This window comes from Crinia signifera, chromosome 8 (assembly GCF_055691185.1).
Source record: "Crinia signifera chromosome 8, ASM5569118v1, whole genome shotgun sequence".
NCBI lineage: Eukaryota > Metazoa > Chordata > Amphibia > Anura > Myobatrachidae > Crinia > Crinia signifera.
The window spans coordinates 165,232,360-165,248,568 of record NC_139224.1 but is presented as its reverse complement, the minus strand read 5'-3'; the positions used below and the strand labels follow the sequence as shown (position 1 = coordinate 165,248,568).

The window sequence follows — 16,209 nt, the reverse complement described above, 5'->3', positions numbered from 1 at the left end:
CCAGCCGTCCATGTCCCCCTACCAATCAACTTGTAACTGTCATTTTCAAATACGACAGGAACTTATTAGCTGGAGCACCCTTTATCATTCACAATGGGTAATAACAAGATTATGACTCGTTGATAAGTGTGCCCTAAAGGACTTACAGCTACGATCCTGTCAGAGACTTGAATGCATCCACTTTGATCAGCAGCACTGCCTGGTATTATTCCCTTTACGAAGATACCGGAAGAACCTGGGGGAAGGAAAGAGATAACGGACATTACCTTCAAGCAAGGATAAGGGCTATATGTAATAGGGTACGGGAATCCGGCATTCAGAGATTTTGGGAGAGTTTTCCCCATTTATTTTTTTAAAAGCGGCAATTATTTACATGGCAAATCAGTCTTTTTTTTTTTTTTTTCAGTGTAAATGATCGGCGCTTTAAAAAATTGTCACATGCTCCCAAAATCTCTCACTTTCGGATTCTCCCACCTTATTACATTTGGCCCCTAAAGTCCTATCAGAGGACAACAAAAGCACTGGGAAAACATTCTAGCGACTGCATTGGCTTATGCTTGCAGTATGACACTTAGGGGGGGTATTCAAGCCCCCCCCCCCCCGCTATTTCCGATGGGGGGAAATAGCGGCTGGTGCCTATTCAATGCTCGGCAGAACGGACCTGACTTTAAAAGCTGTCGGGCCCGTTTTGCCGAGAATGGCCGTGGAATGTCGAGACCACGGCCGTATCACGACAATCTAGGTCCGTTTGCGCGGCCACACCCCCTTTCGACGATCGGAAGGTGGGACATTGAATCCCACCTGCCGAGTTGCAGTCTAGTGGGCCGAGAATGGGCTAGGGTCACGACTGTCGGGATGAGAATTCGCCGGTTGGGATGAGAATGCGTTGATGCCTGCTTGGGGGGCGGGCAGCTGAAGTCACATGACATCAGCACCCACCCCAAATTCGGCGGATAGCGGCTGGAATAAAAAAAGTCAGTCTAGACTGACTCATTACTAAAGGGGAGAAAAATAATTTGATGGTGAGCGACCATCTCATGATTTATCTTCCGTTCAGCCGCATGCGAGCGGATGGGTGTGGGAGCAGATGCGGTCAGCCGGGGGCGTTAACCAGTTCCCTAGGCCGCGAGTATGGTATAAATGACATTTCCAGTTCAGCTTCATATTCCACACGTGAACACTGGAACATCATAGAACAGAAGGGACCAGCGGAGGCGACCGCGGCCCAGTAAGGCGAGGCTGGGAACCAAATACCGCTTCTAGTTGGACTGGGACCAGTTGCCCCACACTGTAGCGGATAGATAGTTCAGACGGATAATGGATCTCATATAAAACCGCATAAACAACATGGACCGGAGTCGCGCGGCTGGGTAACGCACAAGTTCCGCAACACACGAAGGCTGTGACCCGAGCGTCCATTAGGCATCTAACTTGCCGATGTACACACCAGATCAGTTACGTGTGAAGCCATAGGGTACTGAAGACCTGATGTATCAAGGTTCAAAAAGTGATTTAAGTAGAGAGTGAGAAACAACCAGCCAATCAGCTCCTACCTGTCATTTTTCAAACACAGCCTGTAACATGGAAGGTAGGAGCTGATTGGCTGGCTGCTTATCACTCTCCATTTGATCACTTTTGGATGGATACATCTGGCCACCCAGAATCAGATGCTGTATGGATCCTGCTTCATACAGAGGAGGGTAGAAAGAAGTATTCCTAGTACTAGGTTTCACCCACGGGGCAAAATCTTTTATTTTATTTTAAATAATCAAACAGAACATGCACAGACCACAGAAAAACACACATATAATGAAAGAGAAGGATTTAAATATCACGGACCCATTACTTTTCACTAGAAGTGACGCACCTCGCTACCAGTACTCACCAGGCACTGGCACCATCCGTTCAGCACCCAAAATGCCTGTCAAACGGTCTAGTTATCAATGGGTGAAAAGAATAACATTTATACTGGGAAACGGAGCCCAGTGTTGATCCTGATCACAACACCAATGAGAGACTGCTATGTTTGGATGTTGATGGAGCTTGGGAACCACTTAAGACAGACAGTTGTGACCAGGCATGCGCTTGCAGCAAGATGGACACACAGATGTAGGAGCCGTAAGATGTAGGGAAGAATTGTTGCATGGAACAGGCAACATCAACAGAACTCAAAACGCCCATACCTGTCTGGTGCATCGCCATTAAGGAAACGGGAGGAGGGGATAAAACAAGAAGAGATGGTTGGACAAAATGTTCATTAAAACTTGTGCCAATTACTTCCCAGCAAAGTAACCTAAAAAATGGCTCCAACAGGTTGTTGATAAATTCTGCCCATCCAATAGTGTGCAAGCACGCGACACACTGATCGTGCATCAACAAAGACCCCAAACCAACACTGGTCTGCAGACATTAGAACGGCACACGGTCATTGCCTGGCAATGCTCACTTTAAATTTTCAATTAAAACAGAAAAAGATTTGATCAGTGTTTTGTTCAATCACTGCAAATATCTTAAGGTAACAAGTTAATGATTGGTTTGTTTAGTCTCTTATACACTGTAATAATGCTAAAGCCTAACCACGTGGGCCGAGATCACCACAAAGAGACATTCTCTGCAATGTACACAAACAGTGGCCCTCAATTTGGCTAGCTGAAAATGTCCACATGAAGTCAAATTGATCTTACCACCATTACTTCCCCCGGTGTAGCCAGCAACGGTTATTCCAAGGCTCTGACCTTGCTGTTTAGTTAGTGCAATATCGTACAGGTTGCGCTCAGCATTTTCCTGGAAGTAGAAAAAAAGGATTGTCCTATGGGTTAAGCTAAACTGGAGAAATTAATGTTACAGACTAGTATAAAGTGGGGTGTGCGAAAGAGAGATTGGTTTACAAATATCCAATTTTTCCAATGCAGATTTCTCCATTGTGAGACGAACAAAGGAATTCTATTCTATTTACAATACTTAAGGAGCCCATACACGGTCCGTTGTGTATGGCTCCGTTCTGTACTATGCGATGCGCGCTCCCGCGCATCACATAGTACAGTACAAAAAGTATGTGCTGCACATACTTTTTGTACTAGCTACACATCGGATCGGATTGCAGTGCATGCACACTGCATGCACTAGGGATGCGATCCGATCCGATGTATGCTGTTTAAGCACACAACGGATCCGATTAACGGACCGTGTATGGGGGGCATTAGTACAATTTAGAAGACTACAAACATGTCATAACTATAATGAAAGCACGTAAGCTAGTAAGTAGACAAAAGTATCTGCACAAGATAATCTACTTGTATGTTGGAGAACAGCAACAGCTAAAGGCTAAGCACTGTTTGAATGACTGATTGAGTATACTGGAGGGAGTGTAGATGGTAATGTATTTTAAGCGATCACTGTATAGTCTCTCTTTATTGTGAAAATGTGCTGTTTTCTACATTTGTCTGGAATAAAGCTTTATGTGCACTGGTCACAAAAAAGGTTTATCCTAAAATATTCCCTTCATATTTGGTACTTGTATGTAACAAAGTATAGTCGACAACACTATTGAGGTGAACTTGATCTCCACAATACTTCCCAACATGGACCACTAAAGTCTTGCGCCAAGTTAATGACACCAGGGACTGAAACTGTACCTATTCATCAAAGCGTACCCTTCCACTGCATAAACTAGTCCTACATAAACTAGCTGGTTCTCCGACCCTTGCCTGTTTACATCCTGCTATCTAGCCACCACCCACTTGCTTGCACCTCTTGAAATCTGTCTCCCCTTCCTACTAGATTGTAAGCTCCTCCGAGCAGGGCCCTCTTCCCTCCTGTTGTCAAAGCCCACTTCTCTTCACATGTTCACTCACAGCTCTCCTATACTCCAACACTCAGTGACCATCTTCATCCGCATACTCATCTCCATCATTGGCCTCAAGCCTCTAGTTGTATGTTGATTGAGTCCTCACTACTTACATTTAAGCTGTAATGTGTATTGATCTGTGGCGCTCTTTATTTGTACTGTATTTTTGTTATTTATTCAATGTTATGCCAAGTTTTGTCTCCCTGTACTGTTCCTGTGTACGGCGCTGCGAAACACTTGTGGCACCTTATAAATAAAATTATAATAATAATAAAAACTGTATTCGCTAAGCATAAAAGTTACTGTTGTACTTACAGTGGTGTTATTTTTGATGTCCAGAAGAGGCAGTGACCCCACTGGCAATGTGGCCGGTGGAGGCGGCGGTGGTGGTCTGGCGGGGAGCTTTCCCTGAGGATTCCGGGCAACCACCATTCTAACAGAATTTCCACAGCTCCTCAAAACTTTAGCGACCTGGTCACTGGCCATTCTTTGGACGTCAGTGTCGCCAATTTTTAAGATGTAATCGCCGGTCTTAAGTCTTCCATCCTACAAGTGCGATATCCAGTATAAAGTTACAATGTACATAATATTAAAAACTTTACTGGAAAACTGCAGGATTCTCTAGCTCAGGTTTCCCAGTAGTCTGTACTTGGCACACTTTAACGTTCACACGTGGAGTCCACATCGATTAACAAGCATAAAAAAGTCCAAAATATGGAAGGAAAAAAAAAAATGCACCCCCATTGTCAATGCCACCCCCACTATCAATGCCAACCCGAAGCGTGGCTAGCGCAGCGGTACGCGTCCTCCGACCTTTTCATACCCCCATTATCCGCATCGTCGTGGAGTTGATTTTAGATATTGTGGCGAGCACGGCAAGCCACCATGCCCGAAGCGTGGCGAGCGCAGCGAGCCCCGCGAGGGGCCGCGGATTACTTTACATGTATTCCAAGTCCGCTCGCCATGCTTTGGGCTCGGTGGCTCGCTGCGTTCGCCACACTGTCTAAAATCAACTCCACACCAACGTGGATAGTGGCGGTATGAAAAGGTCGGAGGACGCGTACCGCCGCCGCTCGCCACGCTTCGGGTTGGCATTGATAGTGGGGGTGGCGTTGACAATGGGGGTGCATTTAACATTGTAAGCACCCATCAGGGTGCTTGTACAATTAAAAATCGCATTGCATGCCATTTGCTGGCTTGCGATGCGATATTTAATTGTACATTCAAGTTAATTTACGCGAATATCGCATCGCATACCACTATATATAGGGTATGCGATGGACGATATTTATTTATTTTTATTATAAATACATACACACTATGACTTTTAGCACCATTCTGCTTCTATACTGCGGCTTTGAGAGGGTGCTTTGAAATTAGTTATACGGAAGGGATTCTAGTTAATGAAGACATTGTAAAACACATAAAATATATTAGCACCGGTGATTAATATCAGGTTTTATTTAACACGCGCTCAGAAAAAAAAAAAAAAAATTGTATTTCTTTTTTGCATGTTTCCTTTTAATTGAATCCCAATTTTCCAGCATGCCGCGCTGAGCCGCTTAAATGCCTTATTTATCTCCAGCGTTAAATTGATGAGATCTATTTATTTTTGCAATTAACCAGCCATAAACCCCTTTAAATTCCAGAAGCAGCCCTCTTAATCCATATAGTATACGGTCGCATTTACTGCCAATGTATTTTAAATTAAAAAAAGGCAAAATGTTTTGAGTGAGCTCGTCGCTAGAGAAGGGAAACTAAAAGTCCGGCACAATGTCCAGCATATAGCACAAGGAACTGCCTAAAATCCAGTTACATTTAGGTATATAAAAAAAAAAAATAATTTAATTCATGTTCTCTTTACACCAGAGGTTCCCTACTCCAGTCCTGTACCACCAACAGGTCATGTTTTGGGGATGTCTTTAATCATGCCCAGGTGAGTTAATCTATTTTGCTGGGTCTGTAATTAACCCAACGGCTTTACAGACATAAATCCACAAAACATGGCCTGTTGGAAAGACTTGAGAGTTATGCTAGGTATGCACTGGCAGATATTTTGTATCAATTGATAGGCTCTTATATTGTTTAATTATCAGCCAGTGTGTACGAGCAATAAATTAACCACAGCACACTGCAGCAGTAGCCGATGGAGAATGACATCACAACTGTTAAAAGCGCCAGTTGTGATGTCAGTCACAACGGATTGGGCAGTGTGTCTGGAGAATGTGCTACCAGATCTATCCAGAGAAACAGCTGCAGATCAATGGATCTACAGTAACCAGCCTTAAGTTTGACGGATAAATAAAATTGATAAATAAAATGAATAATAATAAGAAAAAAAATGTCAGAGATATTCGCTAACTACAGATGAAGGCGTTCTAGTTGTTGCGGGGGCTTGGGATGACTCAGCCCAGGCCTTGCAAACCGCTCCGACGGAGCTCCTCGCTGCCGTCCGCTGCATCCCTGTCCGCCGGTCCCCACATCCCCCCTAACCCTGCCTGTCTCCCTGAAGTTGATACGGGCAGGGTTCCGCCGCCCAGCCGCCAAGTGTCTGTCCCGGTCTAATGGAGTCCCTCTCAGCCAGCAGGGACATTCTGGCGAGCGCTGGAGCTGAATGAGAGGGGTTCCCTCTGTATGGGACAGATTCAGACCCATTTGTACACATCCGAATTTGGACCAGTTTTCAAAGGTGGTGGTGGTGGGGGGGGGGGTCATATGATGTCAGCGCCCTGCCCGTCTTCAGAGATCAGTGGCTGAAATAAAATTCAGTTTAGACTGACTTCTTTCCGAAGTTGAAAAAGATCATTCAATGGTCTAAGACCATCAAATGACTTCTCCCCCTCTTCGGCCACAAGCGAGGGAATGTGTTCTCGTACATGTTCGGTGGGTATACGCGAGCATGTTGTGTCTGGTCTGGGTGGTGTCTTGCCCGGGGGGAGCTGCCTGTAACACATGCCAGTAGGGAGAGGAGGATGGAGAGAACGAGGCCTCTCTGTATGGTCCAGGTAATAAAAAACAGATCTGTCTGGCCCACACAGGAAGGCTGCAATCTCTCAATTACCATGTCCCCGGTGACAGCTATAAAGGCACCTCCCAGATAGGACACTACAAGTTCTGGAATGCTGAGTTTGATGAATAGAGCGGATAGTCACAGTCCCAGCAACTGTACAATGCAGATTACAGACAGGTACCAGGACTGGCGCACGTGCAGCATCGGCCTCAGTACTGCGCATGAGCATACCCCCGGATTCTATGGGCTTCAACCAAAGCAGCCCAGAGGCATTCCGGAGAGAAGGAATACCTCCCAATGGGACGGCCTTGGGTGACGGGAAGGTCGGACTTCCAATAGGAAATCACTGAGACTGCACTGGCTTCACTATGGCTAGCACTCCTCTCATCTGGCTTCACTTATTCAGAACAAAGTGGCGGATTTTACCTGGGGGGGGGGCTGCGAAGGCTGCAGTCCGGCCCATAGGTAAAAACCACCACTGCTAACAAGCCTCAAATCACTGTGCGTTTGCCCTAGATATATTCATCACATACTATTTATATAATCCAAATTATTCACCGTACAATAAATATTTTAGAAATTTAGAAAGATAAATCACCCGATCGGCCAGTCCCCCGGGGACAATTGTTTTCACAATTACACAGTTGGCTTTTGAGCCAACAATCCCGAACCCCAATCCTGATCCGTCATTAATGAGTTCAATATCTTCCACGTGGCCCCAGCGGATCTGCAAATTCGTAAAAACAGATTTTTATTTTTAACAAATTCCAAATGTTTAATCCATCAGCTGACACTCACTATCCCCCCTAAACCACGGACAACAATGACAACGCTACAGGAACAAAATAATGCTTATAATAAGGATATTTTTTCGATTTACGGCACTTTCGCTACAGTATGTGAAAAAGCACAATAGGAGTGATCTGCCTCGGAGGGTTTCTAGGGAAAGCCTGCCGCTCTCCCATATGGTCCCCATCAGAATGAACATTAACAATTGCCCATTTTAATAATAGGCTATATTTAAAATCTACATATGCTGCTCGTCTACGGAGCACAAACGACAGAGGCTGCCTATCGCCAGCATGCTGATCAGATTAGACTCGCTCTGATGGATGTTCTCACATAGAGACGGCAATTATTCTCATACAGAGTAAGGCCGCAGTTTCAGACGTTGGAGCCAGATGACATTTCCAACAACATAGAAGCTTTGGTATAAAGAGAAACTTAGCAACATATACTATATTTATTCTTGAATATCAATCATTAAGGGTATAACAAGCCTTATATGTTCTTCCCTTTCACATTCTCCCATCTATTAGCATTTGGTGACCAATGCTGGTGGCACTAGTATTCAAATTAGAGGGAGGAGACTGTGACACCACTGCAAGTAAAGATGGTCACACACACCACTATTGTCTTGGGTATAGATTGTTAAATGTTAGAACTCATTTTGTTACATTAAAAAGAATAGAAATAAAGAACCCAAACATTTATCAGTAAAACACTTACCATTCTACAAAGTCTCTAAGGGGCCCATTTATCAAGCAATATTTGCGGCTAAATCCCCGAAAACACACGTTTTCGGGGGTTAACCGCAAATATTAAGTATCACCTAAATGTATCACAGGGGACCGCAGCAGGAATCTTTGATCCCTGCTGCGATCCCCCCCTACAGCGCCGCCGGCCGCATCCCCCATAGGTTTCTATGGGGGATGCGAAGCTGCCCGATGTATCAACATCGGGCAGCCCGGCATCGCAGCCCTGGGCTATCGCCATTCTAATGTGGCGATAGCCCGTTGTAGCCTATGGCTACGGGATCGCACTGCCCGAGCGGCAGTGCGGTCAGCGGGGTCAAGGGGGGGGGGGAGCGCGTAACCGCGAATGCGCAGACCCCCCGGCTTCCGGGTCAGGGCTTTGCAGGGACGGGCTCCTGGCAGATACATTTGGGCAAAATTAATCGCATTTTACAGTGCGATCCTGGGCGGTAATATTCCGCCCAGATCGCATTGTAAATGCGATCAATGATAAGTGGGGGCCTTTATCACTTATTAGGTTTACCATTACACCACCATTTAATACAGTGGCGGAACTTGTGGGTTGCGGGCCCAGGTGCAAAAATATAATTTGTGGAGAGGGCTGTGATTGCTGTGCGATGCCACACGCAGCTGCAGTGGCCCAAAACATGGTGGTATTGCAAGGATGTAACATTCACTTATCAATATACACCATACTGTATATCTAGAGACATTGTTTTTATTATATATTTTTTTTTTTAAAAGCCATCTACCACAGATATTACATGTTAGCAGTGTTTATGCCCTTTCAACAAGTGGCAATCTTAGGTTCTACTCAAAGTAAAGGGGGAATAATTGAAAGTAACTTAACTGCAGTGCTAATCACACATAGATAGATAGATAGATAGATAGATAGATAGATAGATAGATAGATAGATAGATAGATATGAGATAAATAGATAGATACCTGGTCATCCAGCTGGTTAATTTGGCTCTGAGGAACAATTGGCACAGGCTTCTTTGCAACGATCAAACGCACATTTCCCGATGACAGTTGTAGTAAGGTCAAAGCCTCCTGGTGTGAGACATTCATGTCCAATAGGGTATAATTAATAGCCAATATCTGGTCATTCTCCTTAAGCCTTCCATCTCTGAAAACAATACATGCCGGTTTTTAATTTGCTTGATCACCTTTCTATTTATACTATGCAGAGAAACAAAACTGGGAGTTACCATGCTGGGTGTATTTTTACACCCAGCATGGTATGGTACATGCCAACAAGAAAAAGGGAGAGGGGAACAATGTCATGAAAACATAAATGAAAAAGTTTGTTTCCGAGCCCTAACAATCTGGAATTTAGCCACGCAAGAGATAAGAACGATCAGTTTACTGAGCCATTTGGGTAACTGGCAGAATGGGGCATACAGGGGCACGGAGGTTGGGTTGAGGAGGGGTGGGGGCTCACAGGCTATATAGGGCAAATTTTTGCCCAGGATGACATGATTTGTGGGCAGGTCCACCATTTGTGAAAAAAGGAGGGGTACTTGTGTAATAATTGATAATTGAAATAATGATTTTTCCGACCCGATTTTGAGATCGGGTCGGAAAAATCACATCACATCGCATGCTACCACGCCACGCTATATAAAATCAACTCTATGCCCACTTGGATAGTGGGGAAATGAACAGGACCAATTTAACATTGAATCCTATGGAAAATTGCGTCGATCGCATCGCATCACATGCGATTTGGTCGCGATGCGATTTTGCTGAAAATCGCATCGCATCTGATTGTATGCCTTAAGTTAAGCCATACAATCAAATAATCGGGCGCCCAGATATTACACAAGTACCAAAGGAGGAGACTACCTAGCCACGTTGACACCAACACAGCTGAAATGTATTAGAAAAAAAATTGCTGCAGATGTCCTGGGAACAGGTATCAACAAATGTACAGCTTATAGGAGTTCACCGTCATGGAGACTCTACTACAGTGGTTCCCAACCCTGGTCCTCAAGTACCCCGAACAGTGCATGTTTTCCCAGGTCACCCGGCAGGTGCACTCATTACTCAGGCACATTTGAAAAGATCCACAGGTGGAGCTAATGATAGCACTTGTGATTCTGTGTGGAGACCTGGAAAACATACACTGTTGGGGGTACTTGAGAACCAGGGTTGGGAACCACTGATCTAATTGGAACTGTTAGCCATAACTTCCTCCCAGGTGATCACGTCTGGAGGTGATCTGAGATCCACTTCCCATGAGAGTTCATGGGCAGCCAAGGGGTAAAATGATGTGGCACAATTGTGAGATAGGGTTCTTTATCCATGGGCAAATATATACAGAGATGTTCCATCAGCGTTGAGTTGCTTAGGAAATTAGGGACGGGAAGAAAGGAGTTAATTCTGAATTTGAAGATTGGTAGCAGTAAGACCAAAAAAGTGATTCTCCTGCATATCTTCGAAAAATGTTGGGTCATATCTGCTGTCCAGATAGAAGCCATATGGGAGGAATGGCCACATGACAAAGAGGGTAGAGAGGAGTCTGGGGAGAGGGGTCAGTAAAGCGGTTGAGTTAGTGGTGAAAGAATTCTAAACATATAGCGTGAGGGCAACCATACGAACCGTCTGTGCTTGCAGTTGAGCCACGGTAAGAAGAATATGGAATCCATGTCAATAGGTTTGTTTTCCCAGCCTACCCAACATTTAGCGCCCTAAGGAAAGTGGCAAGGTACTGGTTCTGGTTGACTAAGGGGTTATTCAGGCGCAATCGCTGTTGGGAGAATTCGCAAGCCAATAAATTATCAAATGACTCTGAGTGTGTCTGGACCGCAGTGCGCATGCACAACGCCAAACTTGTGACAAAAAAACAGCAATGAATCAATGCGCAACCCCCCCCCCCCTTCCCCTTTAATTTGACTGACCATCCAACTAGTTGGTTGTTTGGACTGACAATCTGGTACTGTATGGGGGTAAATGCCAATAAGCACTTTGCTCACAAACTCAGGAGAATGGACAAAAACATTCAGTGAAATTGTTTAAATCAAATAGGTCCAACTACAGTACATTGTCTGAGTGACCGTTGTCCATTTTCAAATTTGGGGAACAAATGACTTCATTACAAATTACATTTGCTCCTATCCAGTACCAGGTTTTTATTCCATCCAACCAACTAGTTGGAGGAAAGTTGGTCTGATGTGTGTCCAGCATAAGTCTGAGCCAGTCTGTCGCCAAGCTCCTCATCAGTCATGTGACAGCAGAAAAAAGGCGGGAATGACTCTTCCAAGACCTCTCGGCTTGCTAAATTATTGCCATATAAAACTGTAGTTGCCATGGCAGTCAAACAACATATCATCCTCATCATCAGTTATTTATATCAGTATACTAGGAAATCTTTCTTACTTTTTTGTTTGGTACACAACACGGTGCGTAGATAACTTATTGCATGTCATAATAACGTTTTAAATTATCACGTTTACCTAATAAAAAAAAAAAGACACATGCTTCTATTTATCGACTACATTGCAGAGAGAGGAATCACCTGTAAGCCTAAAGTTGCGTGCGTCATTAAATACCAAAAGGACCCCTACAGATGCAAATCATTCTGAATGCGTACAAGTAAACAATGCCTGTTTCAGTCACTTAATGCCATAAATATGTATTACACCATCTGGTATCAATGACCAGTGTAAAAAAAAAAAAAAAAAAGAAGGATTTGGACTTACCTGACCCAGCACATAATTACCCAGCGATACAAAAAAATACTGCAACTGAATGCCACAGTCAAAACACATCCCCCCCTTACCTGGCCAATTTTACTCATACGTTCTCTATAAATGCCGATCGCTGACTGCTTGGGTTCTGTAAATTATAGGCCTACACTCTGTTACATAAACAAGCTCGGAAACATGATTTGAAAGACGGGAAGAAAAAGAAAAGCCAGTATTTAAATCTTACCTGTCCGCGAGGCTTCCTGCTTGTACCCCACTGACAAACACGCCAACATCCCCCACGCTGGGATTCTTCAATGCAACGACAGCAAACCCAAGGCCTCCCACAGAAGGTTTTTCTATATCTATATATTCAATTTGCCTGCCCTAATGAAAAACAAAAACAAATAGAATTTTGATTTGTTGAGCTGATGTCTCTGCCAACACGTCCAATCTGCTCCGGAGAGACTGGTGAACTCGGAGAAATTTATATCCTGTAAGACAGAACAAACTCAGCACTTTGATAATAAATTAATTCTGCAGAGGATCTCACTTCATTACTTTCAGTGAACAGAGCGTTGCGTCGGCCCGCTCGGTGCCTGAAGACCTCGGGGAATTTGCAGAACTATTTTCACACTTCATTCTCTGGCTAAATAAGTTGTGCGAGAGGTTCCAGGTTAAATGAAGACTGAATTAACTGCTGTTTGTCAAAGCATGCGTTCACATGCGTTCACATTTTTTTTCAATAATGAACTTTACGTATTCCACAAAAACTACAGGAATTTTTTTTGGTACATATGTATTTGCCAGGTGCCCACTAAGCAAATAGCTTTGTGGGCGATTCTGCGTAAGAAAATCGCATTGCATGCGATTTTTGAATGCGATGCGATTTTCCTATGTAATTTATTCACTGCTCTCTGGCCTTGGGCGGTGCGATGAGATCGCATCGTATGCTATTGCACCGCACATAAAATCGCATACGAGTTTAAAGAGTGCGATGCCAATTAATTTAGTATACACTTGTACAATGGAATTTAGGCACCCCAAAGCGTGGCGAGCGCAGCGGAACGCGTCCTCCCGACCTTTTCATACCCCCACTATCCACGTCGGCGTGGAGTTGATTTCATATAGTGTGGCGAGCGCAGCGAGCCAAGCCTGAAACATGGCGAGCGCAGCGAGCCCCGCAGATTATGTTACAAGTATTCTGCGTCCCCTCGCCACACTATATACAATCAACTCCACGCCGACGTAGATAGTGGGGGGTAAGAAAAGGTCGGGAGGACGCGTTCCGCTGCGCTCGCCACGCTTCGGGGTGGCGTGGATAGTGGGGGGGGGGTGCCTAAATCCCACTGTATGTCATACAAGTGTATAGTACATTAAATGGCATCGCACCCTATAAATCGCATGTGATTTTAAGTGCAGTGCGATCCGATGCGATCTCATCGCACCACCCAAGGACAGAGAGCAGTCAATAAATTACATAGGAAAATCGCATTGCATGCAAAAAAATGCGATGCGATTTCCCAACGGTGCCGTACGTATGCTAATTGGGCGCCCTGCTAATACATAAGTACCTTTTTTTATCTCGCTAAAATGGGCTTCATTATCGGAGCAATTCCAAATGGGGAAACAAAATGACATGAGACAGCAATTAGTATAAACAGCTCTCTGTGCGTTTAACATGCTCCTTCTAGCTCTGGTTATTACCCAGCCTCATAGATTACAGTTGCAGTGTTCATTGAAGCACCCTGCACCTTCCAAAACCCGTGCAGTTCCTCTTTCCTCCATGGGGAGTCGCTGTCTGCTCTGATGCTTCTAGCACAGACTGGTTTGTATCACAGCAATGAGATGCTGACCAGATTGTGTTTGAAGCACCACAGCAGAGAGCGACACCCCAGGCAGGAAAGAGGAACTGCACCAGCTTTCAAAGGTGCAGGGTGCTAGAATGAATACTAAGGGCGGTATTCAATCCAGCATTCCGGCTGTCGGAACGTACCAACAGTCGGAATCCCGGTCCGTTTTTGCTCAGCTCGACAGTCAGAATTCAACGTTCCGAAGTGTTGGAAAGTGGGCGTGTCATCGAAACTTGTTTTAAAAGATGGATCTATTTTGTCGTAATTGGCCTTCAACGCTGCCGGAAAGGGCAGCATTAAATGGGCAACGACTGCTATTTCCGCGACCCCCCCTTCAACCACCTGGGAACCTCCCACATGGCAGGATTTAATATGATACATCGTCTGCAGTCCTTTTACATACGATGTATCGTATGCAATCCCAGCCTGCTGAAAGCTTGGTCGATGCGATAGATCTTCCGTCTCCGATCGGATGAAAAGTGACCAAATTGCAGTGAAATCGCCCTAGTGTATGGGCACTATATGTTGTGTGATACTTTTTAATTTAGTTGCATTATAAGAACTATACTCCCTAAAAGGAGGTTTGCATAAAAAACACTTAGAACATTACAAGCACCTAAGCTATAGACTCTCATGAAGAGGGTATTTATCAAAGAGAGAGAGAGAGAGAGAGAGAGAGAGAGAGAGAGAGAGAGAGAGAGAGAGAGAGAGAGAGAGAGAGAGAGAGAGAGAGAGAGAGAGAGAGAGAGAGAGAGAGAGAGAGAGAGAGAGAGAGAGAGAGAGAGAGAGAGAGAGAGAGAGAGAGAGAGAGAGAGAGAGAGAGAGAGAGAAAGAGAGAGATAAAGTACTAACCATTCGCCTTACTGCCATGTTACAGACTGTGTTTGAAAAATGACGGCGAGGGGCTGATTGGTTAGTGCTTTAGATCTATCCATACTTTGATAAATACCCCTGTACTACATTGTAGTTGATAGGTTACATTGACAATACCTATAGTATTTCGGCATTAATAGAAAATGCTCTCCTACTCAGAACTGCCAAACCCTGCACTAGGACATCAGCGGAAAAGAATGCCCAGGAGATGGTGGCGCTTGGACAGGGCAGCTTCTATCATAGCGCCACCATTAACTTTCTCGTTGTGGATGGTAAAAAAAATTTTTTTTTTCATTCCATCTGATCCTACTGTGCCTATCAGACAACTGGGGCATGATAGGAAGTGACAGTCCAAACTCTACTAGGACATCAGTGTATACTGGATTCCCACAGCCAGAGGAGACTGCTGTTAAAGAACTACAAGTCCCAGCCTTTGAGTGCATAGCACTTTTACAATGTGGTCTTCCAATCGGACGCCAATATCATTCAGTGACATTACCGGGACATGCAGAACGTTTGGCTATAAAGCCAAATTAACCTGCATGTTTAGCAGACATCACTCGGGAGCTCATTGCTAGCAATTAATAAAAAATAAAAAAAAACAATATGTGCATTATTAAAAGAAGTGCTTTTTTTTTTTTTTTAATACGACACGTAGGGCAAGGGTCACTCACCGCGGCCATCTGCTGAATTTTTCTGCTGAACTCATTTGGGCTCAGGTTGTGGCTGTCCAGAGGAAATCTAGAGGTCTCAAAGTTGTCCGCGAACACGGAGCTGTTCTGGCTTTCAAAGTAGGAAGAGGAGTCCGCTTCAAATACCAATAAGCCTTTCTTCGTGAAATCAAATTCTGCCGAGCGGTCAGCTGGCATGCGGTTCAGCTGGAGGGAGAGAATTCATCCCAGACAAATTAATTAAAAACTATATTTCAGCGCTTCACTTGACAAAAAGAAAATTAAGGGCCGCCAAAGAACACATTTAAGTCGATTTAAATAAAATAGCCGCTAATTACAAAATGTATAAATTTCAGGAACACATCAGAATATATAAAAAAAAAATTACACATTTGACATCACGTGGAATTTTTTTTTTTTGCTACACAAGACCAAGGACACGTGGCAAACATGGCTTCACTAATAAACTAACTCGGACGGACAACGTCTTCAATATTCAAAATCGAGAAGAAATAAATGAAGGCATTAGAATTATGAAGGGGGATCCGGATGATAGTCCGAGACTGTCCAGGCCGACACCGCATGGTCAACAAGGTAAAATAGTCAACATGAGGTTTTTTTTTCTATTTATTTTGAATGTTTCCATATTTACCACCCACATAGACTCTGGTTAAGAATAGGACTACACCGACGGGACGGGATACAGTAACCTAATGTGCTGACATCTACA

At 44.3% G+C, this 16,209-nt stretch overlaps 1 protein-coding gene across 4 annotated transcripts in view; it reads right to left on the bottom strand.

The window, feature by feature from the left end:
* Positions 1 to 16,209, bottom strand: part of PATJ (PATJ crumbs cell polarity complex component) — a 175,902-nt gene that overhangs the window by 151,296 nt on the left and 8,397 nt on the right. For all 4 annotated transcript variants that reach the window (XM_083157646.1, XM_083157649.1, XM_083157648.1 and 1 more), the window contains exons 4-10: positions 15,483 to 15,686; positions 12,330 to 12,469; positions 9,339 to 9,522; positions 7,456 to 7,584; positions 4,163 to 4,393; positions 2,685 to 2,784; positions 147 to 235 (exon numbers count right to left, since the gene is read on the bottom strand). In XM_083157646.1, the coding sequence (XP_083013772.1) occupies positions 147 to 235; positions 2,685 to 2,784; positions 4,163 to 4,393; positions 7,456 to 7,584; positions 9,339 to 9,522; positions 12,330 to 12,469; positions 15,483 to 15,686 (1,077 nt within the window). The remainder of the gene's footprint in view (positions 1 to 146; positions 236 to 2,684; positions 2,785 to 4,162; positions 4,394 to 7,455; positions 7,585 to 9,338; positions 9,523 to 12,329; positions 12,470 to 15,482; positions 15,687 to 16,209) is intronic.